The 25,041-nt window shown below is 50.8% G+C and overlaps 8 protein-coding genes across 8 annotated transcripts; 3 read left to right on the top strand and 5 right to left on the bottom strand.

The window, feature by feature from the left end:
- Window positions 1-124: 124 nt before the first annotated feature.
- Window positions 125-1,941, bottom strand: KY384_000410 (uncharacterized protein; the record flags this gene model as incomplete). The annotated part of the gene is made up of 5 exons (XM_044808946.1): window positions 125-510; window positions 601-1,069; window positions 1,142-1,448; window positions 1,608-1,720; window positions 1,771-1,941. 5 exons carry the CDS (start codon window positions 1,939-1,941, stop codon window positions 125-127), a joined length of 1,446 nt encoding a protein of 481 aa, XP_044664933.1.
- Window positions 1,942-5,997: 4,056 nt separating this feature from the next.
- Window positions 5,998-6,299, bottom strand: KY384_000409 (uncharacterized protein; the record flags this gene model as incomplete). The annotated part of the gene is made up of 2 exons (XM_044808945.1): window positions 5,998-6,066; window positions 6,129-6,299. The coding sequence occupies 2 exons, from the start codon at window positions 6,297-6,299 to the stop codon at window positions 5,998-6,000; spliced, it is 240 nt and encodes a 79-aa protein (XP_044664932.1).
- Window positions 6,300-7,210: 911 nt separating this feature from the next.
- KY384_000408 (uncharacterized protein) lies at window positions 7,211-9,742 on the bottom strand (the record flags this gene model as incomplete). The annotated part of the gene is made up of 3 exons (XM_044808944.1): window positions 7,211-9,292; window positions 9,346-9,655; window positions 9,717-9,742. The coding sequence occupies 3 exons, from the start codon at window positions 9,740-9,742 to the stop codon at window positions 7,211-7,213; spliced, it is 2,418 nt and encodes an 805-aa protein (XP_044664931.1).
- Window positions 9,743-11,736: 1,994 nt separating this feature from the next.
- Window positions 11,737-16,355, top strand: KY384_000407 (uncharacterized protein; the record flags this gene model as incomplete). Its single annotated transcript, XM_044808943.1, has 5 exons — window positions 11,737-12,379; window positions 12,440-12,506; window positions 12,651-12,892; window positions 13,044-14,193; window positions 14,246-16,355. 5 exons carry the CDS (start codon window positions 11,737-11,739, stop codon window positions 16,353-16,355), a joined length of 4,212 nt encoding a protein of 1,403 aa, XP_044664930.1.
- Window positions 16,356-16,365: 10 nt separating this feature from the next.
- Window positions 16,366-16,723, top strand: KY384_000406 (uncharacterized protein; the record flags this gene model as incomplete). Its single annotated transcript, XM_044808942.1, has 2 exons — window positions 16,366-16,468; window positions 16,572-16,723. The coding sequence occupies 2 exons, from the start codon at window positions 16,366-16,368 to the stop codon at window positions 16,721-16,723; spliced, it is 255 nt and encodes an 84-aa protein (XP_044664929.1).
- Window positions 16,724-20,247: 3,524 nt separating this feature from the next.
- On the top strand, window positions 20,248-20,990 carry KY384_000405 (uncharacterized protein; the record flags this gene model as incomplete). The annotated part of the gene is made up of 2 exons (XM_044808941.1): window positions 20,248-20,288; window positions 20,450-20,990. 2 exons carry the CDS (start codon window positions 20,248-20,250, stop codon window positions 20,988-20,990), a joined length of 582 nt encoding a protein of 193 aa, XP_044664928.1.
- A 531-nt stretch (window positions 20,991-21,521) lies between these two features.
- KY384_000404 (uncharacterized protein) lies at window positions 21,522-22,973 on the bottom strand (the record flags this gene model as incomplete). Its single annotated transcript, XM_044808940.1, has 1 exon — window positions 21,522-22,973. The coding sequence occupies one exon, from the start codon at window positions 22,971-22,973 to the stop codon at window positions 21,522-21,524; it is 1,452 nt and encodes a 483-aa protein (XP_044664927.1).
- A 488-nt stretch (window positions 22,974-23,461) lies between these two features.
- On the bottom strand, window positions 23,462-24,460 carry KY384_000403 (uncharacterized protein; the record flags this gene model as incomplete). Its single annotated transcript, XM_044808939.1, has 1 exon — window positions 23,462-24,460. The coding sequence occupies one exon, from the start codon at window positions 24,458-24,460 to the stop codon at window positions 23,462-23,464; it is 999 nt and encodes a 332-aa protein (XP_044664926.1).
- Between the last annotated feature and the right edge of the window lie 581 nt (window positions 24,461-25,041).

Here is a 25,041-nt window from a genome sequence, read left to right as displayed (position 1 = left end):
CCTCAATGCCGGCACTTGGCCTGATTGGGTCTTAGCTTTTAATGGTAAAAAGTGGAAAATTGGAGTCGTATTGGTCAGCCGGGAGACTTCCCCAACACCAATACCAGCTTCGTCGCCCAAACAACTACATACCCGGCACCTCAACCTCACTCCTCTCCCACCCACCGCCCTCGCCCGTCGGATCAAACACCGACTCCGCAATCCTCCCCTCATCAATCTGATGATACAAATACAACTTCCCACCCTTCGAGACGAACGACGAAAGCCTCGGGAACGGATATCCACCACCCCCACCCCCACCTCCACCACTAGCACCATCATCATTTTTAACAGCACCAACATTCAAATCCATCTGCCCCGTAGAAACCAGTTTGCCATTCTCCACATACAAGATCGATACCACATCGTTCAAGTCCACGATCTGCAGGTCGAACGCATTGGAGGGGATATCGGCGGGGAGGAGAGCCGAGTCGTCGGGCACGAGGGTGTTGAAGTTGAGACCGTAGGACGCTGCAAAATATCAGCGATGAATCCACCCACCCATACCTTACCCACCCAATCGGACGGATCCAGGGGAAAGGGGGAAGGGGGGACGCAGACCAGAGCGGAAAGTCTCCCCATCATAGCTCACACCGATTAGATTCTGCGACGCGTCCCGCTTGTCGGGCAGCTGGTTCGAAAAAACGGCAATCCAAGGGTACGTTTTCCCCGTGTCCATGTACGTGGCGGCGAAGGATTCGCTATTAGACGCGTTGGTGAAGGCGGCGAAGGGCGCGTTGAAACCGAAGGAGCTGTTGGAGTTGGTGAGGCTTCTGGTGTTGTCGCTCCAATCCCAGGAGGCGGTTTTGTGGGAGAGGGGGAGGGAGAGGGAGAGGAGGGTTGCGCCGTATGAGGGGAGTTGGGTTAGGACGAAGACGGTGTCGGCGGAGATCCAGTTTGCGGTGAGGGATTTGAGCGTGGGTGTGGTTGAGGGGGGCGTTGGGGTTAAGATGGGAAATTGGGACCATTTGCCGGAAACGGAGCGTTGGGAGGTTAGGGAGTTGTTGTTTTGGATGTAGAAGAGGTAGATCTGCAAGACCAGCATCAGATTTGTGTTGTGAGTTGGGGTCTATACTTTTCTTCGCTGGAGTGGTACACTCACATTATCCGATGCGTCCGCAATTGCGCTCATCGGAGTGCTGTTCCTCGCATCTTGAATACCGACACGCAGATCCACCGAGCAGTTGCCGGCACATTTGCAGTATCGAAGGGTACCGTCCAGATCTTGAAAGAAAACATGTCTGTTTCTATCCGAAGTCTCGACGCTCGCAAATGAGGAATTGGCATAGACCCCGTGTTTCCGTGAAGAGGTGGGCGAGCCAGTCGTCGTGCTGTTCCCTTGGCCATTTTGAGTTGGCCGGCCATTCTGCGTCGTACTATTACCAGGGTCAGAGCCCCCTTCCCCTTTCCTTTGTTACATCAGCATCTGGGACATGGATATCACACGCGCAGAGGAGATGCCCTACTGATTCTGGCCAACGCCTACGCCCACCCCGACTCCCACACCCACAACTACGAATACGACCAGTACAACAGCAGCTATTAACACAGCTTTGCGAGGGACAAACCATCCCTGCGGCTGTTGCTGTGGGACGATCGCGCCTTCCGCTGAATGCTGAGCCGCGGGCTCAAGCCCAGCAATACTGCTGGGGGCGGCTTCAGCACCACTATCAAAGGCCACCTATCATTCCGTCAGAGTTATGGTGGCTGCAGAAGATGATATGTTCAGACCTGCGGTGCGGAGGCAGACTGGTCCACCTGCAGAGCATCGGGTGCATAGTATTCACGATGGATCTCTGATGCGTGGGGGGACGTGCCCGGATCCTCTGCAATTGGAGGTGTCGCGGGCTGGATTACGTCTCGAGTGGGACCAGGCTCGAGGAATAACTCGTCTCGATTCATATCTTCATCTCGGTGGGCTACGGTCGGCTAATACTCATATCGACGCGATGATTGGGGGCGAAGGTCACCACCAAGCTTTAGATTCTAAGGACAGGCGGGCATCTTGGTACACGATGGACGAAGAAACGAAGTGGGCATTATGCGCAAGCAAGATTATGAGAGTCGTGGGATTTCGAATGGTGGCTGGGTGCATGCACTAGGTAATGTACGTCAAGATCCTTCGTGGCTTGGCTATCTAGGATGAAGACATGATCGTCACTTTCATTAGGATGCATAATTTAATGCAAGGTGTGAAGAAAAATCTTCATTTTTGAGTCTCATCAGGGTGTTTTGTTGATTGCAATGGGTGGGTATCTTGTGTAAGTGAGCAATTCTCTCTATCCTTGCTTCGCTTGATCTTTTCAAATCTTCAATCGCTCCTTCCTCCCATCTCCTGCGGTCTCCATGACCTTCCCACCTCCCTTCCCTACCACCATGACACCTTCCTTGCACCTGCCCCCGGTCCGTGACACCTTCCTTGCACCTGTCCTTCGATTCGTGACACTTTCCTTGCGCCTGTCCCCGGTTCGTGACATCTCCCTCCCACCTGTCCGTCGCCGTTCGGTCGTGTCGTCGTCGTCGTCGTCGTCGTCGTCGTCGTCGTCGTCGTCGTCTTCGTCGTCTTCGTCGTCGCCGATTCGTGGTAGGACGCAGCTTTGCTTTGACTGCCGTATTTAATTCGATTGGTACGTAGATCGGCGCTGCGTCGTCCTTTGAATGTTTTTTGTGCCTGTCGAGTTTGTTCTAAAGCGGTGTTGATGTCACTCGCAGATGTGTTTGGTTTTGTTACGTTCTTGGAAGGTACGGTTCATTTGAATCTCGTGGTGTATGAATGCAGTGGAGATTTGCTTTTCCGTCGCTAGTACATGGGAGTAGCATGTACTGTGCCTTGAATTGCAGCGTAAGCCAGGATACGCTGGTGTGTAGCAGTGATTTGAAGATCTGCTATTGCCATATTGGGGCTTCGTTGTCACAAAGGAAGCCAGATTGAGAGCCAAGCATTGGGAAGCGCGGTGATCTGATGCAATGATTGTACAGCTGCTTGGCTCTTCGCACGTCTCTGAATCGTGTTGTAGGTAGGTAGTGAGACGGCGGCAGAGGTCTCTTGTCACCAGATGACCTCTTGAGTAGTAATGTTGCCAGTAAGAATATGTTGGGATGAGGATATGTGGCATGATCACGAGGCCGGTCGTGATGATGCTGGCGTAAGAATATGTTTGGATAGTGATATGTGCCGCCATAGGATGTTGTTGGTTGAATTGTGCCGTAAGAATAGGTGCGTATAGTGATATTTGGTTGATTAGGAATACGCTGATATGAATAGTGCCGTAATGATACTTTTGATTAAGAATATCTGGTTTGCTATGAATGCCGTCGGTAAGAATGTGCTGTAAAAATATGTTTTGATAGTGATATCTGACGCGAAAAGCAATGACAAAGGAGAATGTGTGCCACCTGGCTCCGTGGCGCTTGTCTGTTGAGCCTCGCTTCGTAATCCGCGTCGGTCCCTGCTGCCCTGCGCCGCAGCTCTTGTCGGGAGAGTAGGCCGCACCATGGCTGTGACATGCCATGGTGGTCGCTTGACTGAGGCCGCTCTGAGGGTGGTACCCGGCGCCGTACCGCTTGTCAATTTGTGCTGCCTGGCGCTGCAGCGATTGTCATTTGTGGTACCCGGCTCCGTACCGCTTGTCAGGTGAGTAGGCCGCACCATGGCTGTGACATGCCATGGTGGTCGCTTGACTGAGGCCGCTCTGAGGATGGTACCCGGCTCCGTACCGCTTGTCAGTTTTTGCTGCCTGGCGCCGCAGCGATTGTCAGTTGGTGGTGCCCGGCTCCGCACCGCTTGTCGATGTTTGCTGCCTGGCAATGCAGCCATTGTCGATAAGAATAGTCGATAAGAATAAGTTTCAACTGACGAACTGACACCCCTCCCTGAAAAAAAACAAACGCGAGACAGCAGAGTTTACGATGTCGGTGCTATCGGGGCATATTGCAGCCCCCAGGACCGCAGCGTGGCTCGTAGACCAGCTGTGCGATGTCGCCATCACAACAAAGCAGTGCTCCACTGCCTGAAGCAACGCGAGGCAGGCGAGTTCATTCTACCGGTGCTGTTAGGCAGTATTGCAGCCCTAGGACCGCACTATGGCCGGGTAACCACAATGTGCTCGATGTCGCCATCGAACAGTAGAAGAGTGCTCCTCCTGCCTAATCCCCAAAACGATATCCCGTCGCGCCCCTGCCAGCTTTTAAGCTGAGCGGCAGCTCTGGCTCTGACTGACAGGTGCGCCTCAACAAAGGAAAGGTGGCCCGTACGCCTCGTAAATGTCGTAAAACTGGCTGCTATTAGCATGCTCCTGGTGAGAGAAACCGACTTCTGGACCATCACTTACTAAACAAGACGCGCGTTTCAAAAACCTCTCTCACAAACGGCCCGGATCTCGTGCTCACTGGTTCTTGTCGGCGTTAAGCGGGCTCTGTGCAGCCCGAACGGTCGGCGGCAGCGAGATCTCGTACGGCTCCCGGTTCCTACCGGGGGTGTACACCCCACGCTTCGACGCGTAGTAGGCGGGGTGGGCGCGGATTCGCCCCACGGGCGAACGCTCTTGTCGAACTTTGCGGGCTGGGAGAGCGCCCTCTTCGCGACCCGAAGGCCGGAAGCAGCAAAGCAGGAAGCCGAACATGGTTGAGATGGGGGCGGCGGTGGTGAAAAGCTGGTTCTAGCAGTGACTCGGATCAGTAAAACTGGCACGAAAGACAGCGGCAGCGGTGACTTGTGGTTCTTACGGTGATTGTGGGTAAAAAAATTGTCAAAAAGCCGGCGACGAAAGCGAGAAATTGGTTCGATTATCGGTTTGGTTCGTTTGCGCAGGCTTGTTTACGTTTGATTCACTAAACAAACGGTTAGCATGGTGTATTATGAGGGTATCGCTGACCGTGTTTTTGCCGTTGAAACGATAACTATGACCTGTCCCATACTGGGATGAGGAATGGTTACAGAGGAAGAAAGAAGAAAAAGAAAAAGATGGCAAAAGACCACCCAGAGCTGGCTTGGCAGCGCCTGCCCGAAGATCTTCCGTAAGACACTTGGGGCTGCTAGAAGATTCTCTGTCTCTATTCGGGGCTGCTGAAACTAAGTTCAAGGTGGATATAGGCTGCTAGAAGGCTTTGTGTTGCTATTTGGGCCTGCGACTCTAGGTTTCAAGTGGATATGAGGCGGTAAGAAGATTTAATATTACTTTCCGAGGCTGCCAAAATACTTGCTATTATGATTTGAGACTGCAACAGGTATAATACTTTTAATATATAGCGATAGTTACACTATGTCTCTCTGCAATTACCAGCCTGGGTAACGGCTCTGGCAGGAAGCTGCCTGTATGCCCATGCATATCAATAGTATCTGCCACTTCTGTCATGTTCTCTCTCTCAGTGGCGCCGCATTCCTTCCGGCTTCTCGCCGAATAACGACAGCGATCCACCTGTGGCGCTCCCCTATCAGCCCCTGATACGCGCTCGGTAGTTCATAATACGGTATTAAGACCGCCTTTGCGCGCGCCACGGGGCTTTCGCACCAAGCCTCGGGCGCAATCTCCACCACAATAACTGTATTTTATTCTCGTGAATAGCCTAATAATTACGCGCTTAACGTTTGGTTACGCCCACAGTCAAAATATTGGAAGTCTAATTCGCATTGAATTTTGGAGGAAAGATCCACCAGCAAAATTTGCACAGGCAGAAAATTTTAGATGCCGCGACGAGAACTCAGCTGGTATGTCGCGACGACATCGCGGGATCTGCAAGCAACGCAGACGATAATACGAATTTGGTGGACATGCGCACAAGGTGTCAAGCAATCGTTCTGTTTATTCAAGGGCAAGAATCTTCGGTAAAGACAGCTGGTCCCATCCTCCCACGCGCCTTCCTTCCCTATCTACCCCCCAGCATATTGACTTCTCGAGCCCCACCCAGACTGGCCCCACCCAACAGCCGTCGCATGTCTCCTCGGTACACATTCAATTATTAGTTTGTAGGATGCACCTTCTCGGGCAACACCTCCTCAGCCTTCTTGGGCACGGCTTCCTGTGCTACCTGTGCAACGGCAGTTTGATTAGCCTCCCCTTTCATCTTGCAGGGAAGAGCGATGGACATACTTTAGGCACAACACTGTCTCCCGTCGCATGAGTGCTCGCTACTCCATCGCCGGTATCATGGATGGCATTCGGCACGGCCCGCTCTACGCTCTCGGGGAGCTTCTCCTGGAGCTTTTGTGGGACAATGCTGTCGCCAATGGCGTGGGACTGGTTGGTTGATTGGCCTGGCATTTTGATGTGGGAAAGGGATAGAGTTTGTTGTGGATGTTTTGAAATGTGAGTTGAATGTGGATTGAAATTGTGGATGTGTGAATGGATGCTGATGAGGAACTTGATTTGGGACGAAATCGAGTCAATATATATGCATTCTGCATACAACAATGTGTGCAAGCGGATGTCATCGCGACATCAGTACACAGCAAGACAGAGCACACGAAAGCGACTACGAGGCCAGCCCGTCAAAGGACACAGATGTTGTTGCCTTGGCACACGAGTACGGAAAAATAAGAATGCGAATACAACAATCGCAGCTTACTCGCTCATCTCTCGCAGGATTTACGGAAGATTTCGAGGACATTTCGAATGTCCGCTCCGCCCACGGGATTTTGGTTCGCCAGCGGAGCGCGAATACGAATACGTCCTGGAGACAGCGTCGCGTCGCCAACGTTTGGCTGATTCGCAGGACTATTATTTCGGACAGGACTTGCACCGGCTGCTGCCTTAGCCCTACGGAATATGTGGAGCCCCTAGGGCTGCCACGGGCCTGCCGCTGGCTCGTGCTGTGGAGTTTGTGGAGACAGCTCGGTGGCAAAAGGAGATCTGTGCTCATTCTTGGGTGGGACCCGAGGTAGATCAGCTCCATCATAGGACTGTTTCAGGGTACCTTTGAGTCAGCTTGCAAGCTGTGCGTCACTCATCGCCCGCACACGGTTCTTGCAGGTGCAAAACTCTGTCCTCGCATTAAGGAATTTCACAAGTTTGGACATGACGAATTGCCGTTTGGATGAGAGGTACATTCCCATCAGATGGTGCGCATTATCTACGCTTACGCAAAGTACGGCGCCCAATCTCCCACTACCGGACTGATAGTCTTGAGCCTGCCGACGCCTGTCGACACTCAATTGATCGACGCCGACACAGTCTCAAGATCCTAGCCCCATCGTTAGTCTACTCGCCTTGCAAAAGTCGCATACCAGAGGAAGGTCACTCACCGCATCAAACGCAATGTACGAACACCTCGTAATATATTGATGCACATCCCCATCACTATCCATACTCCACCTGACACCCTCCTCGCTTGCCTCGGTTGTCGTCCTGACCCTAATATCCCTATAATACCCAAATTCCAACTTACTCAGCGCGGCCACCAATCTCGGCGGCTTGCGAAACTTCTTCTCGAACTTCGCAAATCCCGAATTATTGAGCTGCCATCCTTCCCCGCCTCTGATATCCTCGGTACTGAACATCCCGCTCTGGATACCAGGCACGTCTGCGTGCGCAATCCAGCAGACCTCCGTCTTGTAGAGGATAGTGTCCTTCCAAGGCCCCAGCACCATGGTGAAGCCGTCAGCCGTAATGTTAGACACATCAGCTTTGAGGCGCCAGTTCACGGATTTCGAGAAATCCATTGCGCACAGCCAGAGCACCACTTTCGGCGGGCTTGCGAACGCACGCGGGAATTTCACCGTCGCCGTGTTGTCGGGCGGTAGTTGTTTGCCCTGAGGGTACGTGTCGCCGAGCGTGTATCGCCCGATTTGGATGTTGGGGTCGTTGGGGAGAGTGCGCAGCCAGGCGGCTTTGCCGTAGCGGAGCACGGTGTCGGAGTCGGGATTGGGAAGGACGCCGTGGGTGGCGGTGTCGGCGGAGGCGTTGACGTGCAGGTTGAAGCCGTTGTAGGAGTTGTCGGTTGCGAAGGTTATGAGGCGGACGTGTTGGTAGCCCAGATCGAAGCTCGTTAGGCCCGTTGCGATCTGGCATTGGGGCTTTTGACCAAAGCTGATGCGTTGGACGATTTCACGACCGCCGCTTGGGGTCTTTTCGATGCTGGTCTCCGAATACGACGCATCGGAAGCTATAAGCTTTTGGGATTTGGGAGCAGAACCGGAGGCAGGTGCGGTGGTTGGAGCTGGGACTGCTGCTCCTGCACCGCTTGATGTTGGAACAGATTGTGTGGCATCAGCGGTGGAGTTAGCAGGTGCGATTTTGGTTGCGCTGGCTAAGTCTTTCTCCGATATGTCTGCGAAACCCACCTTGCGTTCGTCGTAGTCGAAGATGGTGACGACGTTGTCGAGGAAAATACCACCGAGGACCCATAGGCTCTCCTCAAATTCCCATTTAGGGAGCTTCACAATACTGCTGCACATTCGGCCAGCTTCGTTTTTGATCCCACCAAGCCCAAAGTCTTGAGGTTGGAGACGGATCTTACGACCTCCTAATACAAACTCTACGCTTTGGAGATTTTCGGAGGGGAAAGTGAACATCAGTCCATTCTTTCTGGGCGAGGCACCTTCGATAAATTCCTGGCTTTTATCGAAATTGCTGGGTGAGGAGACAATGTAGGCGGTACCAGTATCAATCAGCGCTTGCTGATTCTCGAAAGCTATCTTGCCATTGATCAGGATCTGGTCAAGCTTGACGACCCATCGATTTGTCGAAACGATCTGAGGACACCAAGCGATAGAACCTGTATAGTATGCTGGATCTACAGAGCCAATCACAAAGGTACCACGTGGCTGCATGATGACCTGTTTATCGATTTTCTCCGCGAGCTTGGGATCGACTCTTGGGCCAATCAAAGCGAATGAAGCATGTTTGACAAGCTTCAGATCGTAGAGTGTTTGCACCAGATTGCGACGCCCACGATTCTTTGGATCTGTTGGGGATCCGAGTCCAAGGAGACCATTGGCTTTACTGACCTGGAACTCAACCTTGATTCCGTTCGTAGGTGCAGCACCTACGATTGCAGATGGTATGTACATCTTGCCAACATTGACTCGATCTGTAAAGAGGCTCACATTGACAAGATCGCCGTCGCCATACTTGGCCCGATCACTCTGGCCTAATTCGACGGCGGCAACGGACATTGATGGTCTGTATGTGTTCTGGCCGAGGATTTCTGGATCAAGCTCATCATCAAGGATTGCTTGGAGCCAGAAAAGGGAACTTCCGGAGTCCAGGTCGACCAAAAATGTTTGAGGAGGCGAGCCGACCGTCAATTGAACATGCTTTCACTGAGAGTCAACCGACGTCACAGAGAACAAATCAAGCCAATACCCACGTAATTGATTGGCTCATTCCCGTTCCATACATCTGAGATCAAAGGCAGCTCTACCGTCTGAAGGTCTGGGTTGGTGGCTTTGCTGGCAAAATCCAATGGGTCTGGGACTTTGTCGGGGTCGTACTTCGCTGTCGGGTCTGCCTTTGGCTTGAGAACTTCGTCAGACTTTAGGACACCGGAGCGTTGCGAGAGCTTTTCGAGCGCTGATGAGATGATATCGATGTTGGCTTCTCCGTTCTGACCGATATACTTTGGTGGTATAAAGTTCCTTTCGATGTATGGCTTGTTGAGGCCGCTTTGCTCTACAAACCTGTGTTTCGTAAGTATTACATACAAGGCTACTTCTCGATCAGACCCTGCCAGTGGCCTACCTTATGTGATCCGATTTGAAAGACATGGTGGAGAATGAGTATGAGAACCTATATGGTCTCTCTGAACTCCGAAGAATCTATGCTCAAGGTCGTGGGGACAAGGTCAGAAACGGTGTCCTGTATTGGAGGACCTGCCAAGTTCGTCTCTCGCGGGCAGCAAGCGGCGATGTTCAACTCCTAGATGACCTTAGCCTAGTCCCGCAAGTACCCAATGATCTGGATGCGCAACTTTGGTTTTCAACTTTAGAGCGAGCAAGCACACCGGCTCAAACTAGTGGCGTCAAGACAGATAGGCCCGTGTAGCTCTGAGAGTAAGCCGCCGGCCGTACATTAATATTAAGCTTGCGAGCTTGGTCGGCAAATCTAGACATGGATGAAAGGCAACGCCAGCTCCTGCCGAGATAGCTGTCTGCACAAACGCTTTCCCGACAGTGATGGATAGGGCGACCTGCGCAACCTCGAGGTGCCTGATCCAGCTTTCCTACGGCATGTGCAGCCATGGAGCAGGCTAGCATAGCTAAGCTCTTGGAACTGTGAGACCATAGGTGACAGATAACGGACGTCAAGCATATGCGCACTAATTGTGGTTGCATCGGCTACTGCAAGACGGGAGATCTACCATCTAGAGGATCGTGGAGGGAAGGAGGGGAAAGAGTAAGCGGGTTGCGGAGATACTCGGGCATGCCACGGGCCATATAGCCGTCAAATACGCATAAATAGATGGGAGCGAACGATAGATACGATTGAGATCGTTGGATCTAGACAGAAAGCTTACTTTGACCTACTGGAAAGCTAACGCTGTTGCCCTTGGGTTGGACTTCTAGCGACGAACTAGGAGAGCTTGGACTCTCTTGGTGTGACATGGCTAAGCGATCATCATCGTCACTACTGCATGGCCCAACACGGCCGTTGTGAGCTGCTGAGAGGCTCCAAGACGGCATGGGCAAAATAACCCTAGCCCCATTGAGGTTACAGCATCGATTCTACACCCCACGACGCTTGACCTGCTTCTAACGACCACTCACTATGGGTTTGCAATCTGCACTTAACCCAGGAAATGTTAGCCTTCAAGTCTCCATTCTCGCCAAATAACATGACTTCAGCTCTGATCTTCGACGCCACGACACGGCTGCATCGGCTCCACCTACCATCGCTCGATTACGTTATAGCTATTAAACATCGATGATTGGAATTTACCTATTTCTACTTCCGCCCCACTCCGCTGAATCCGAACACCTCCAGGAAAGCAGCATATTGCGAACCTTGTTTACGATTGCGCCGCGTCATTTCGGCTCGCAGAGACTCCTTGCGTTTGAGCCAACGGTGCGACCTCTGCCACGCTATGGACACAATGCCTCTATTGATACGGCCCAGAACAGTCCTATGGTATTGTTAGCTTTGACAGCTGCATTTTTCGGCTTGCATCACGTGGCATGGGTCTTTCCTTGGCGAGATGGAATTTGGCACGCTTGCCTTTAGTGCCTGACTTCCTTATGCGCCACCTACCAAGCGACTTGTGCCCAGCCAGTCAAGCTTGAGACCTGGACTTGCCTCCATCGAAACTAATTGATCTTCAGCTGAGACTGACATGCATCCTACCCCTCAAAGCCTCGCGTCACTAGCCGCAACATCGGATGCAATCGCTTGATGAGAATGTCCAGATTCAGCCTTCCGAGACAGGTTGGATATTAACAAGGTTTAGAACTTTGACACCACGCTATATCGATCTATGTCTACGCCGTCTCATGCATGGCTTCAGATCACGGAACATGGTCTAGTGTAGATCGTTCCGGCCTCGGGCGAGCTTGTCTCCGTTGACAAGAGTCAGGGCAATTGAACCACCCCAACTTTTCTCCCATAGCCGTCAATTTCTCATCATTTTCCTTTACCTCTGTTGAAGGCCACCGGCTCAGCTATCCCTCTGCGTTTTGCGCCACTCTCCAGGCACTCTTGCTAAAGGCTACAGGAGCGAGACCAGAGGCTCCTCAAAGGTGGCTGCCAAAACCTTACGTCGAACAAGATGGCAGATGACGATGGCTTTGATATCATTCCGGACACAGCTCCGGTCAAATTCGACTCCGCAGAGCACGCAGACATTCCAGCGGAATGCCAGCTTCGCCTAACCACAGACCGCAGCCTTGCTGTGAGCTGCAATTCTCAAGCAGCGATCCTTGTGAGTGTACCGTGGACTGGCTATGGTGTAATCACCCACGCAATCAACTGGGCCAAGAGTAATCTTGGCTATCTAAGTAACTCTAAAGTCGACCTCAACTTCGCTAAGATCATCGCACTTGCCGGAGATTTCTACGTGAACGACGATGTGACTCAGCCAATCTCATATGGCGCGGACATGGCAGAGCGCAAAGCCCGTTTCGGAGCAGCTGTGAAGAATTTGGTGACTGATTATTACGGTACTCTGCCTTATTTGGACAAATACCTGAGCGATGAAGGTTACATGATCGAAAAGATCCTTGGGGATCTGCCCCTCGAGGTTCCTGATCTAGATCCAAATAAGCCGCCTGGGGAAATCATCCCACCGAAAAAGCCTGATGGAACGGACTGGACAGACAAGGAGAGAGAAGAAGCCGAGAATGCGGCTATGTACCAGAAAGTTGAGAATAAAGGCCCAAACCGAATTGTTCAGAACTACATCGCCCAAGTCGGTACGTCAGAGCGCTTTCTCTCCACTCCGAATTATAAATTCGTGCTGACGACGTGTACAGATGGAGTTGATACAAATGCGAATACTCTGTGGCAAGTTGGTGTTTTTCAATATGGTAACATCTTGTTGTAAGTACTTATTTCTCACCAGCCTCCCCAAGATGCACCATGATAAAAATAGTCGTGCCAACTAATCATCAAGCAATACCTTTGTCTCATTCATGCTGGACATCGCTGTAAGCTGTGACCAGCGTCCCTAATTTTATGTGACAGGTACAACATGGACCATTTCGGTGATATGGCGTGGGACGTTTACAGAGCTGGTCATTCCATGGCCCTAGACCTCGCGAAACAGGGATATGCATCTCGAAACGCTAACAAGCCAGAAGAGGCCAGTGATAAATTGAAGGCTGCATACGTATACGACTCCTTTGCACTTCATTACCTATCGGATCAATTTGCTTCTGGCCATACCCGGACGCCCCGTATGGAGCTTAACAGACCTTCGAGGATGCGTAAGTCTTGCCTCGCGTGTTCATGCTCACTAACTAATGCGTCCACAGAAAAGGCCAAAGCAATGGCATCTCAGGCTAACCTTGCTTCTCGGGGTAGTTGGGATAGTATGACAGGCTATATGCACGAATGTGACAACGCGACTGGGCTTAGAGTTCGTACTCGCAAGGGACAAAGTTGGATTGCATACGGAGACGCCGAATACTTTCTCGAGGCAAATCGTATCAACCGGCTCAGAAGGTTTGTACATGTATCATGAGACTCCATTTACTAATACATCGAACAGCGTTGAGTGCGTACAGACCTCTATTAACGAGGTATACGAGGCTTGGATGACCGGAAAGGCTCCAGATGACCCGGAAAAGTTTGCAGCGCTTGATCAAGTACCAGTGCCGGATATTACCCATGGCATTGATGAGAATCTTGAATCTTCCGGCAACACCATGAACCTTTGGGTAGTCTTTAGAAACCCATACCATCCTAATGCCAAGCAAAGAAACATCGATGGATCTTGGGACTATCTTGATCTCAAATCCTTTCTGAATTATCAGGAGATCAAGAACCCTAGAGTATCAGGCAAACAGAAGTACTCGGATAATGGATACTACTGGGCTCGCCGTCAGGATCTAGAAGACTGCTGTGGGTCACAGTATCAATGGGGAGACCCAGGTCAACAGGGTATTTATGCTTCTCAAGACGTGCTTGACGTTGAGAATTCGAAGTTCAAGAAAGATGATCTTACCCGCCCAGAAGGTAGGCCGGTAGAAATTCTTGCTGGTGGCTTCATTCAAGTGCAGGAGTACGGTATTGATGGCGGCAAAGTCAACTATGGAGTCAACGTTTGGGGTCCGATTCAGACGCCTATAAATTACAGACCTCTCTCATTTGACCCTACATACAAGCCTGTCGCAGACGTAACAAAGCCTGCCGCAGCAGACGGAACGAAAGCTGCCCTCGCACCAGCTGACCCAACCGTCAATACCTTTGCCAAGCAGAAGGAAAAGCAAGCAGCAGTCCAGCAAGAGGCGGGAAACAAATACTACACTGACAATCGCCAAATGACCTTCACATTTCGTGGGAGAAGAACTGACTTAAGTCAAGATCCGGAGACTATTAAAGACAACAAAACTTTGCGTTGGCATAGCTGGTGGGATCCAGCAGGAAGCGGGAAGACCAGTTTATTGAAGTTTTCTTTTTCGGAAAACAGCCCGGACGCATCAAAATCAAATGCGATTCTGGTGGAATCATGGAGTTTCACAGACTCTGACAAGAAGACTGATCAACAGTGGACGCAATGGGAGAAGTAAGTCAGAAGCACAGAATCTGCGATCGCGGAACTGATGATGGCGTTTCAGGATGAAGAACCAGCCACCACTGGAATTTGGAGGGACAGACAAGAAGAAATCCGAATACGACATCAAACGAACCGTGCTTGTCTCCTCATTCAAATCGGATGATTGGAAGCTTTATGGACCGTTGACTCGTTTCTTCATCTTCCCGTTCCGCCAAGGTAGCGGCTCTAGTAATCCAGATCTGATCACTTGGACATGGAAGGCGGGTGGCACACCTGGCTCGCTCGTACCTTTCGTAAGCGTAGCATCGACCGACAAATTGCTGCTTAATCCCCAAATTAAGATCACGTCAGGGGCAGAGGATGTGGTCCAACTGAGTGGAAAGTCATCCACTGTCGCTCCGCCTGCTAGCGGTTTCATCAAACGCTTCGAAGACGTTAACAACAAGCCGATGCTTCTGTTCGCGAGTGGCACGGACAAGATCGAAGGTGGTGCTGGCGTACTTGTCGCCCCTCAGTTGTTTGAACAAGATGGCAGCAGTGACAAGATTAAAGTAACCAAGACCGACAAAGTGCAGTTACCCATGAAGACATCGCCGACAGATGACGCTTTTTTCCAAGTGCTCACAGGAGATACAAGGTACGCTTTCCGCGTCTGGCCTAAGAAGTTATTGACTTTGTCATACAGGAGGACCGGGCATCGCGAGATGGTGGTGATGTCGGGTGCATGGCCCGAGTTTTACCTATCTGCTTGGGAGCTGACTGCTGATCGTAAATGGACTAATACCAGCGGACCAAGTACTGGCCCTATTCCATACATGAGCAAATGGAAACTTTTGGCTCCCCCCAAAGCGCCAACAACGCCTGATGGCGTTCGTCATCTCTTCTGCGCCCTCATGCCAAACGAGCCGACACGCAACGGTTCGAATGTGGTCCTCGTTTCATCCTACACTGTCAAGAATCTCATTCCTCCTGCGAAAAACGCTGGAAAGAACGATCCACCAAAATATAGCTACATCAACGTCATCAACTTCCGCACGTTCATCAAAGACGGCAAGCAAGCGCCGAACCAAATAGCAGCTCAATCTCCAGCCAATAATCCTCCGTCAAAGCAAGCGCCACCACAATCATCGACGGTACCCAGCGAACCTATGACAGAGACCACATGGTATGGCAGCAACACGTCGACTAAGGTGCCGACACGTTTCTTCATCCCTCCAGATTCTATCCAGAAATCCTTCACCGGCGAAGTGAAAACCAGCGGGTCTGTGAAACCCGGCACCATTGTGCCGCTCCCGGCCCCTTTCTACGCTCCTTCCTGCCCCAGTCGCTTGTGTCTTTACAAAAGACCATACGACAATCGATACGGCGATTTCAACGGGCTCAGTGCCATCGCAGCATCTCTCTCCGGCCGCAAGCCCATGCAGCAAGAAGTAGAACTGCGGCCTCGTCCCGGCACGACTGGCGACTGGGATGTGTGGGACAAGGGGCGCAACGTGAGGGAGACGGATTCCAGCAGGGACATTGTGGTGAAAAACCCGTGGTACGAGAACATCAACACGGAATTCTATTACGACACAGTCCTGAAGAAGCCGATTGCATTGATGACATTCCCCTTGATCCAGCCCGATGCCTACGTCTCTGTTGTCACGAACCCGGATGTCTTGTTCGCTTGGTCTGCTAATGGTGGAAAACTTCCCGACCCGGCCACAACGCCAACACCTGGTATTACACCTCCAGGCATGCCGAATATGCCTATTCAGACAGCTCCCACTGTCACCCCTCCAGCCCCCTCGCAGCCGCGCGACCCAGCAGGCTGGTCCTCCTATGTCGACTGCGTGGTCAATGAAGACTTCGAATATCTCCAGGATGACAAGAAGAAGCATACGACGACTAAGAACATCCATTTCAACAGCATGGGATGGCGGATGTGCAAAGTCGGCAGCACGGTGCGCGGAATTCCCATGTATGGCATCATGAACGTGACTTCGTTCCATGGCGTTATTGGCTGTAGGGTCTATGCGCCAGCGGAGCCGGGGAGGTATGAGAATTGGGTCTGTAGGGGGCTGAACCCTTATTTGGGACAGACTTCATTGGGTAAGTGCTCTGTCCCCTGTTCGATGTGGGCGATGTTAGGGTTGGTAGAGGACTATACTTTTGTCAACGGTGACTGACAGGTTTGGTATGATAGGGACTGGATACAATAGCTCATGCCGCTGGAACGACAATGCTGCGTCTTTGAGTTGGGGCGCTACGGATGATTTCGAGGATATGAATTACTACAACGGTAAGCCTTTCCTCTTTCCGCCGCACCTCTGTGCTACCACCTTCTCCCCACCCTTTTCCCCCCATACTTTCTCGAAAAGCGCTTGCTTGCTATGCTGGTGCAGCGGTCTTTCTTGAGGATATGAAGCTGATCAACTGTGGCGCAGACCAAACGAAAAGCTGGGCTATGCCGAGCACGTTCAATGATGTGCCCTACTATCGAGGCTGGGAGGCTAGGCGTCCAGATCTTGTGGCGAAACCGGCCGCGAAGAAGTAAAGAAAGTTGTTGAAGATTGGAAAGTGGTTGAAGCGAGTAGAGGCTGGTGGTGGCTCTCATCGTTTTGTGTATTGTCCAATGTCTATCTCTGTAGTACCCTAGAAGTACTTTAAATGGTACGTATGAGTTGCAATCAGATAATTATATTTGTGCGTGTGTCGTCCCTTCATCAAGTCAGTAGGATTGACGGGGCACATTCTTCACCAACGAGACAGTACTGCAGTCTCATGTGAGAAGTTACAAGTAGCTACGTGGTAACAATGACTAAGACAGCCTAGAGGTAAGACTGAAGTTCAGGCACCTAAATATGCTGGACACGAGACGATGACAAAGCGTCCTTCGCCTTGACATACGCCTGGACATATCAACCACATGCAGAGCACAGGTCAAACGTCTTCCCAATTCCCTCATCATCTCCCACAGAATGCCACCTCAACATTTTTCAATAAAGCACCAGATGGAGCCTAAGAAACAGTCTGGCTCGCTATAAACAAATGGTAGCAGATCAAATTGTCATTGATATGACGATCGCGGGTTCGTCATACATTCCTGTAAGTGCTTCATGGTGCCCATCGAGGGGCGTAAGCAGAGAACTGGCGGAATGGTAACTTTTGGAACGACGTATTGAGCAAGAGCTTGGCAAAGTCGCCCCCGCCAATAGTCCAGTCACCCTTTTGAGATAGATTAAAGAGTCATTCTGGCAGGCATACACGATGTGCTTTCTTGAAATACCTTTTCGGGAATCAGTCAATATCCGGTGATGCTACACGTGAGGTAGTTGACCAGCAGCCATAATTTTAGTCTTCACGTGCAGATGTGTGAATTGCAGGATCATTTGTTCGTGGACCAACCTCCTGTGTCCCCACGTCAAGAGTCAACGCAACTCCCATGGCATCTAGCAAAATTGCGGGGCCACGTCTAACATCCATGGTGGTAACGCCAGACACAACGAAACAGCCCCTAGTGACCTGGTAAGGTCTCAGCGAGAGAGGCGTAGATACTTAATGTCAATGCAACAGTATAGCTGTGGTTCCCTCTCTAAATGCTGCGGGTCACGTTACGTTTGTCGCCCAGCCTGGGGGCGCAACACCGGAATGCAACTGTGGCGCTAGGTCGGCGCCCGCTAGGAACCCAAAGTAGTAACGCTCACTATTGGCGTAGACAGCAAGTATGGTCTAGGCCGCTTGGCGAGGGTTCGTATCGGCCACGACTTTGTCAGTCTTGGTGTGGGTGAGTAGGAGATGGAATACATAATCATATGATCTCTCCAGCAGGAGGTAGAATAATCGCAAATCAACTCACTTTATGAAAGCCCACAAGGTAGTCAAGATTGTTAGAAGCTAAATCCCACTTCATCTCGTCACATCCTCATCTTACGTTACCAACCACTATATATGATGGATGACGGCTTCCAATTCGGCGGTTCAGAGAACTGGTCCTCAAACACCTCGTCTCAGATGCCCTGCAGTAACAACGCCCCAGTGAGCCCTCCGCTTCTTTCGCCCTTCCCCCCTACCTCCTAAGTACACCCATCTAATCCTCAGCTCCTCGCAGGCTACACTACCTATCAACAAAGGCCCTGCTCTCGGCCGCTCCCCTGCAGAGATCCGATGCCCTTACCCCAAATGCGCCAAAGTTGCCACAACCAAGACGTCGAAAACACACACAGAAAGCACCAGCGACTTCAAGTTTTTCGGAAAGCAGGTCAAGGCGGGAAGTAGGGACAAGATCACGCACAAGTGCGGGAAGTGTGGGAAGAAGATTGCGAGGTGGCATAGTGATGAGGGGACGGAGTATTTCTGTGAGCCTCTGAACCCGTGATTGAAAGGTGGGAGATGTGTGGATATAGTGTACATGAATGTTATGTACCAATGCGGGCGATAGACTGGCGGGAGTTTGGAGTATTAGCATCACCATCGATCGTTTCGGGTGCTGGCAGTATATAGAAGATATCGCGCTATCGCTTGAATTGACAATCTTCTCAGTCAAAGGTTTAGAGCAGGGGCTTTTCATAAGAAGAAAGAAAGTGAGGGAGAACAATGGCCTAAATTCAGTAGATCAGCAGAAATGGAGTTCATAGTTATCTCACTCACTGGACCAAATTCAATAATCAAGACACGTTCACTGGTATTGCTACGCCTCCACCTACGTCCCCAATGTACTCAAATCCCCCAAAAGCTTCAGGTGCAGATCCACCTTCAACCTCATAGTCAAAGACATATGACTTCCACTCCTTGAAGCCAACCTGAGGCGCCCACTAAATCATCTCAAGATCAGCACAACCTGCGACTCGCCCCACGCAATAACCTCTCTTTCTCCAGCCACCTAAACCATGACAACCTTGGTCAATAGGGCAGCAGACTCACCTCAACCATTCCCCGATAACCGTACAAACAGACCGAAACATCATACCACACCAGCGGCCTCCTAATCTCATCCCCCACTCGGATCCAATATTCCATCTGCAATCCTGCGTCATCAAACCTCCATTTCTGGCGCGGAACCTCGTCCCACAAACCCTTGTCCGCGCGCGCGTCTAGGTATGCGGTAATTGCGCGGTCGATGAAGGCCAGGACTTGCTCTATGGGCCAAGTGTGGGGGTGTGTAGAGGGGCCCAGGCCAAAGTGGGTCCACCTCAAGTGCGGGAACGATCCTGAGGCTGAGACCGATGCTGAGGGGAGATCGTCTGCTGGTAGAATCTGTGCTACGGTTTGTGCTATGGGGTTGGTGGTGTCGTTGGCCGCTATGGAGAGAAAAGCGATGTCGAGATGTTGCTGGGGAAGTGCGGAGGCGAGATGTAGTGAGGTAGTCAAGATCATAGTAGGTAGCTTCATGTTGATGATCTAGGGAAGGGGCTAAGGGTCAGGGATTCATTCACTTTGCAACTTCAATGAATGTATGAGTACAACGTGTAAAGGCTATAAAAAGCGAAGAGCAGTGAACCAAAATTCAGGGGTAGTCTTGCCACTGTTCTGCTGGTGAGGTAAAGGATACAACCCGCCATCGAATGATCGCAAGGAGTAATGGCCCTGGAAAAGACTCTCGTCAAATCGCAGGATCGCTTGCGCTTGCATGTCGGGCCTTTCTTTTTGTGGAAAGAAGCGCAAAGATAGACTTAGGGTCCAATCCCAAAATAGACTGCGTTCTTATCATCCAAATATATGCGACATTGCTCCAGTCCAAATTCGAGAAGTCGTTAGGCAAGCTTGTGCCCTCACCGCTATCCCTCAAAGCTGCTATGCTCGGACCGAAAGTGCATTGTCTATCTAGTCCAAATCATACGGAAAGATTAGACCAAGGTACCCATCCAGTTGGAGGCAGAGTGCCGCAATACAAGTCAAATTCAGTTTGAAAGGCATACATTTTAAGATACCTGGAGTAGGGAATAGCTTTGTGTCTTTATCAGCATTCAGGATGAAATAATGCGATTCGACGACAGAACAAAAACGCAACCTTAACAGCAGCGTAGGGAACACTCGGGACCCAAGCCTCTGATCCAAGTATACACTGAGAGTGACTCAACAATGGCTCGATTCGTTGATGAGCCATCTTTTGACATGATGGAGTATGGTGCTGGCATGGGGAGGTTGCAAATTCAAAGGGGATGCCAAGCATTCGCATTAAAGCCTAACCCGAATGGGCTAGCTACCAGCGCTGACGTCATCACGCGTTTCTACCCTATTTACATTCACGCGTCCTTGATGGATCAACCATCGAGTTGCTCAGACTCGGCCTAAGCAAAACCCCAGCTATTCGATCTTGCAAGACTGCATCATTCGAAACGCCTCCTCATCCCGGCAACCCTCCAGTGCCTGGGCCAGTAGCCGTGCCCGACGGCTTCGAATACGAAGTGACCCCTCGTCGCGAGTACACCGACAAACTCGTCGCGGTCGAGCCCCCCTCCATCGCCAAACCCGCATGGAGAGACCTCGTCAACATCCTGCGCGAACTCTTCCTCGCCCTCGCGAACCACGAGGCCATGGCCGACAATATCAACCGACCCTTCGGGGAGCCTGCAAAACGCAAGACGAAAGTGTATCACACGTGGGACTTTGTGGGGCGGACCTTAAGTATGGTTTTGGCTGTGGATCCGACGTTGCCGAGGAGGTTGAAGGGGCAGTGGAATGAGGTTCATGGAAGGGCGAAGTATAGCAAGACGTTGATCATGGATACGACGGGCATGATGGATAGGATGGCGCCTGATGATTATGGGACGGGCGTGGAGTTTGGGGAGGAGGTGCTGGGGGTTGCGCGACGGATTACTTGAGGGTGTGGGAAGGAAAAGATGGCTTTATGCCACGTTTATATCATTGGCAATGCCTGGTACACGACCTGGCAATTGAAAAGGCGGTCGGCCACAGGCGGCCGTTCATTGGAATATTTTCGAGGGTTTGGGGTCCTTACATCACTTAAATATATTCCGCATGTATAGGTAATTACTCGAAGAAATAATACTGTCACTCCTTGGCTGTCGATTGTGGGACCGCACCTGCAGTATCGCGAGCGAGCCAGGACGCAAGCCCTTCTTCAACTTCCCACCACTCGTCCTTCTCGTCATGGCGTCAAAGCACCCCACCAACGATATTGATCCCGCTCACAAATTTGACTGCGGCGACCGCTTCAGCTCGGACACCTCATAAGCCCCAAAGATCGTATCTTGCCATGCCATTTCCATCAGATCTCGTACCCTCAATCCTGACTCTAGCGCTCCTGGATATATTGATCCATAACAAGACCCGACGTCTTCATCTTCCTCGTTTTCCAACTCCTTCCCATCCCAATCACTCGCGTCTTCCAACTAATTTCCCTCTCGCCGAACACTCCTAGCGCGCCAATGCGGCTTAAAGATCCTGGGTGTCAGAGCCGGTTTCGGCCTCATCGCGCCTTGAAGCCATCTCTCGGGTTCAATGAAATTCCCAGCCTCATGGTCTTCGCCATGGTCATCGTCGTTCTTCCAGTCATCCCAGACTTGGCCATCGTCCTTGTAGACGTCGATTCCCCGGTCGATTGAGGCCCACTTAATGCAGTCAATCGTTTCGCATTCAGCGGCCGTAGTGCAGTATGACACTTTCATGTCCTCGACGCTGGGATGTTGTCTCTGGAAGTAGTGAGCGGCAAGGGCCATCGTTATGTGGAGGCCGAGTTGTTGATTGGGCAAAGGCGGAAATTCCGGACATTGTTGTGCGTCGAAAAGGAGAGGCCTGTTGGGTTTTCGATCGAGCCACGGGAGCGAGAGGCGGATAGTGAGGGATTTGAGGCGTGTGTTTTCGCTATCTTGAGTTATAGAGGATGGCTGGAATTGGCCTTCCGAGGCTTTGGAAAGAGGTGCGACTGGCTGAACCGAATCATTAAAATTCCCAGCGGTTTCTAGGTCTTCGCTATCTTTCTTGTCGTGATTCCTGGGATCTTCAACAAGACCTGCTTGTCTACGTAGCTGGTGTATGTCTTGAACACCGAGCACAGCGGGGCAGACATGACGCAGACGAAGACGGACATGCTCAGCCCTAAGAATGCACGGCTTCAAGTCTGGGCAAAGATGTTTAGAATTCGAGCCATTGCCAGCTACAAGACCAGTGCCTGCGAGATCCAATGTCAGATATTTGAGATTGATTGGCAGGTGTTGTACAAATTGTCGCATGGTTGGGTAAAGGAGGTAGTCCCATTGAGGGACGGGGTTTTCATCAAAGCCATGGAAGGCCTGGAACGCGACCTCTCTGAGCGCAGAGAAACTTGATATCAGCTGTGAAAATCCATTCAGTCCGTCTGCCATCTTCTTTTGCCATACGGGAGGATTGAACACGGCGGGCTGAATACTTGTTGAGGCCACAGACTTTTCGTCATCTTCTGCGTCGTCATCTGCCTCATCCTCTTTCCCCACACCGTTGCCAATGTTCGCGCCCATCTCAAAAAATGGCGCCATTGTGATTCTATTGGACGGCTGCCCTTGAAGTCTCAGCGCCACCCTTTGGACATTGCGGGACAGAGCGGTTCCTGCCTGTGTAGCTGGGGCAGGTATCGTGGCCAGGTCATCTGCAGACAGACCCAGCGACTTGTATTGACTCTTCTCAATCTCTGCGTAGTATATCTGCACAGCTGCGTCGTACCATTGTCGGCAGGTCCAGAAATGGGCCGGTACCTTGTGACCTGGTGATATTTGGAAAGCATTGGGGAAGCGTCGTCTTCGGATCGGTTCAAGAAACTCGATGATACGCTGTAGGACATCGAAAGGCAAATCCAGCAAACGCAACATCTTTGCAGTGGTAATGCGCGCATGTAAGGTCTGATTCCACTCTAGAGAAACTGTTTTAGTAGCAGTTGTCAGGACGCGAGGGGATGTCTTGGCAAGTCCGGCATTAAGGTGGGAATAAGTTATTGGACGGTTTATAAATAGAATGTCTTGGCATCCTCGGCATCGCTCATTTTATCAAGTGCAAAACAATGTCCTTTCACGATATGCGAGCACGGTGATAAATGTAATGGCAAGGCTCGCAATAAGGCAGGAAGAAGCCTTCTCACTATGAGCTCACACATGAAGCTCAATTTTTACCCAGTAACGACGTCTAGTATTTACTATGGTGTATATCATGCCTATTGATCATCAGTCCTCTAGCAGGGAAGATGCAGAATAATCCTCACTTTTAGTCGCCAACCAATGCATTCTTTCCAAAGCTATGTAATGACGACAGCGCATCGTACATAGTGAAACTCGATATCTTTCTCGAACCTAGTAACTGACACTTACAGGACTGCGTTATTAGAGACAATCGTCGTATTCTCTCGAGAAGGAATCAAGAATTTCTGTTCTGGACCTGGAAACTTTGTGAAGACCATAAAACCGACAACCTTATTATTCAATACCAGATACCCATCCCACTCCGTCCAAACTCTATCTTGTTCGAGAAGTTCAGCAATCTGTCTCAAGGCCATCAGAATCCACCGGTATTTTAACATGGGTTGCTCAGGCTCGCGACGCTTCCTGAATTGGATGCCATAACCGGCTTCGTCGTCATAGATAAATATGATCTGGGTTTCTTCTTCGAGATTGTGAAGCCCAACTTGGCCGATAAAGGAGATCATAGAGAATAGCAAACGGAGAGACGATACAGGATCGTGAGTGTGATATTTAATTGCTACTTTGAAGGTGTCTGCCCCAAGCCTCTCATCCATTGAAACCGCTTGAGGCAACCCATCTGAAGGGCTTCGTTGAGTAGAATTGAAGGCTGAGTCACGGTCACCACTGGCGAGTGTAGCATTCCCTGCAGTGGAATACGTATCAATGGAGCGAACGACAATGCCACCGATACTGCTGCCATTTTCCTCGACAGATATGATACACGTTTGGAAATAAGACACTGTGCTTATCAAATGGCTTGCATACCACATGACAGCTAGTGCAGCTCTGTGGGTGAATTGTGGTTCAATCGCACGCATTCGAACATGAATCAGTTGGTCTTCCCAGTCGCCTTGCCCAAACGGCTTCTCCGGTGTGTTGGCGACGGCTATGTCGAACGCGATCTTTAGATAAATTGAGATTGTCTGCAAGCCGTCCAACTGATGAGGTTGAAAATCGCCATATTTTATGTCGAAATCGCCGAAGACTGCTGGTAAATTTAGGCTAGTTGAGGCCGTGACATTGGACAATAAATTAGTTGAGCCTTGCTCATCCCCGAGGGAGCCAAAACAAAAATAAGAACGAAGATTCGACGCGAGCAAAAGTGTTATGAGCAGGTATCCCATTGGAGCTTAGATTCCGCGTACAGAAGTTGTTGCAGAAGGAGCTTTCTCGTATACTGCAGTCTGCAAAGTCGAGGTTTTGAAGCGCACTGGACGCGCAACGATATGGCTGGTGGTTGGCCGCAACTCTGCGGATCAGCGCACTTGGCTTCGAGAAACATGGGACCAAAATAACTTAAGCAGGCGCAAGACATTCACTCGCTGAGAGCTCAAATCTCTTGGCAAGATCAACCAAAACTCATCATCCGACACCTCCAGTCATGCGCTGCTCACTTGTAAAGCGGAGCATACCAGCGCAGATACATTAGACAGTGCATGAGTTTCGGACACTGAAGAGATGAGAAAACTACCTATTGTCACGTTATTTGCAAGCTGTTGTGACTGAGTCTATAGTGCAGTAATGACACTACATAGTGCTCGCTTGCAGTCATTGAAGTCGATGTATTCATGAGGTGCAACTCCTTCATAGCTTTGATAAATGTCTGGTGGTTTTCGAATGGGTTGGCGGCAATCATAGCTCTCCCAAAATTCTGGACACTTTCAGTATCCCTTACGATCTCGCGGATCAAGATTCGGATTGGCAG

This window comes from Bacidia gigantensis (genome assembly GCF_019456465.1).
Source record: "Bacidia gigantensis strain McMullin 20006 chromosome Unknown contig_74, whole genome shotgun sequence".
In the NCBI taxonomy this organism is placed as follows: domain Eukaryota; kingdom Fungi; phylum Ascomycota; class Lecanoromycetes; order Lecanorales; family Ramalinaceae; genus Bacidia; species Bacidia gigantensis.
This window is presented reverse-complemented; position numbering and strand designations above follow the sequence as displayed.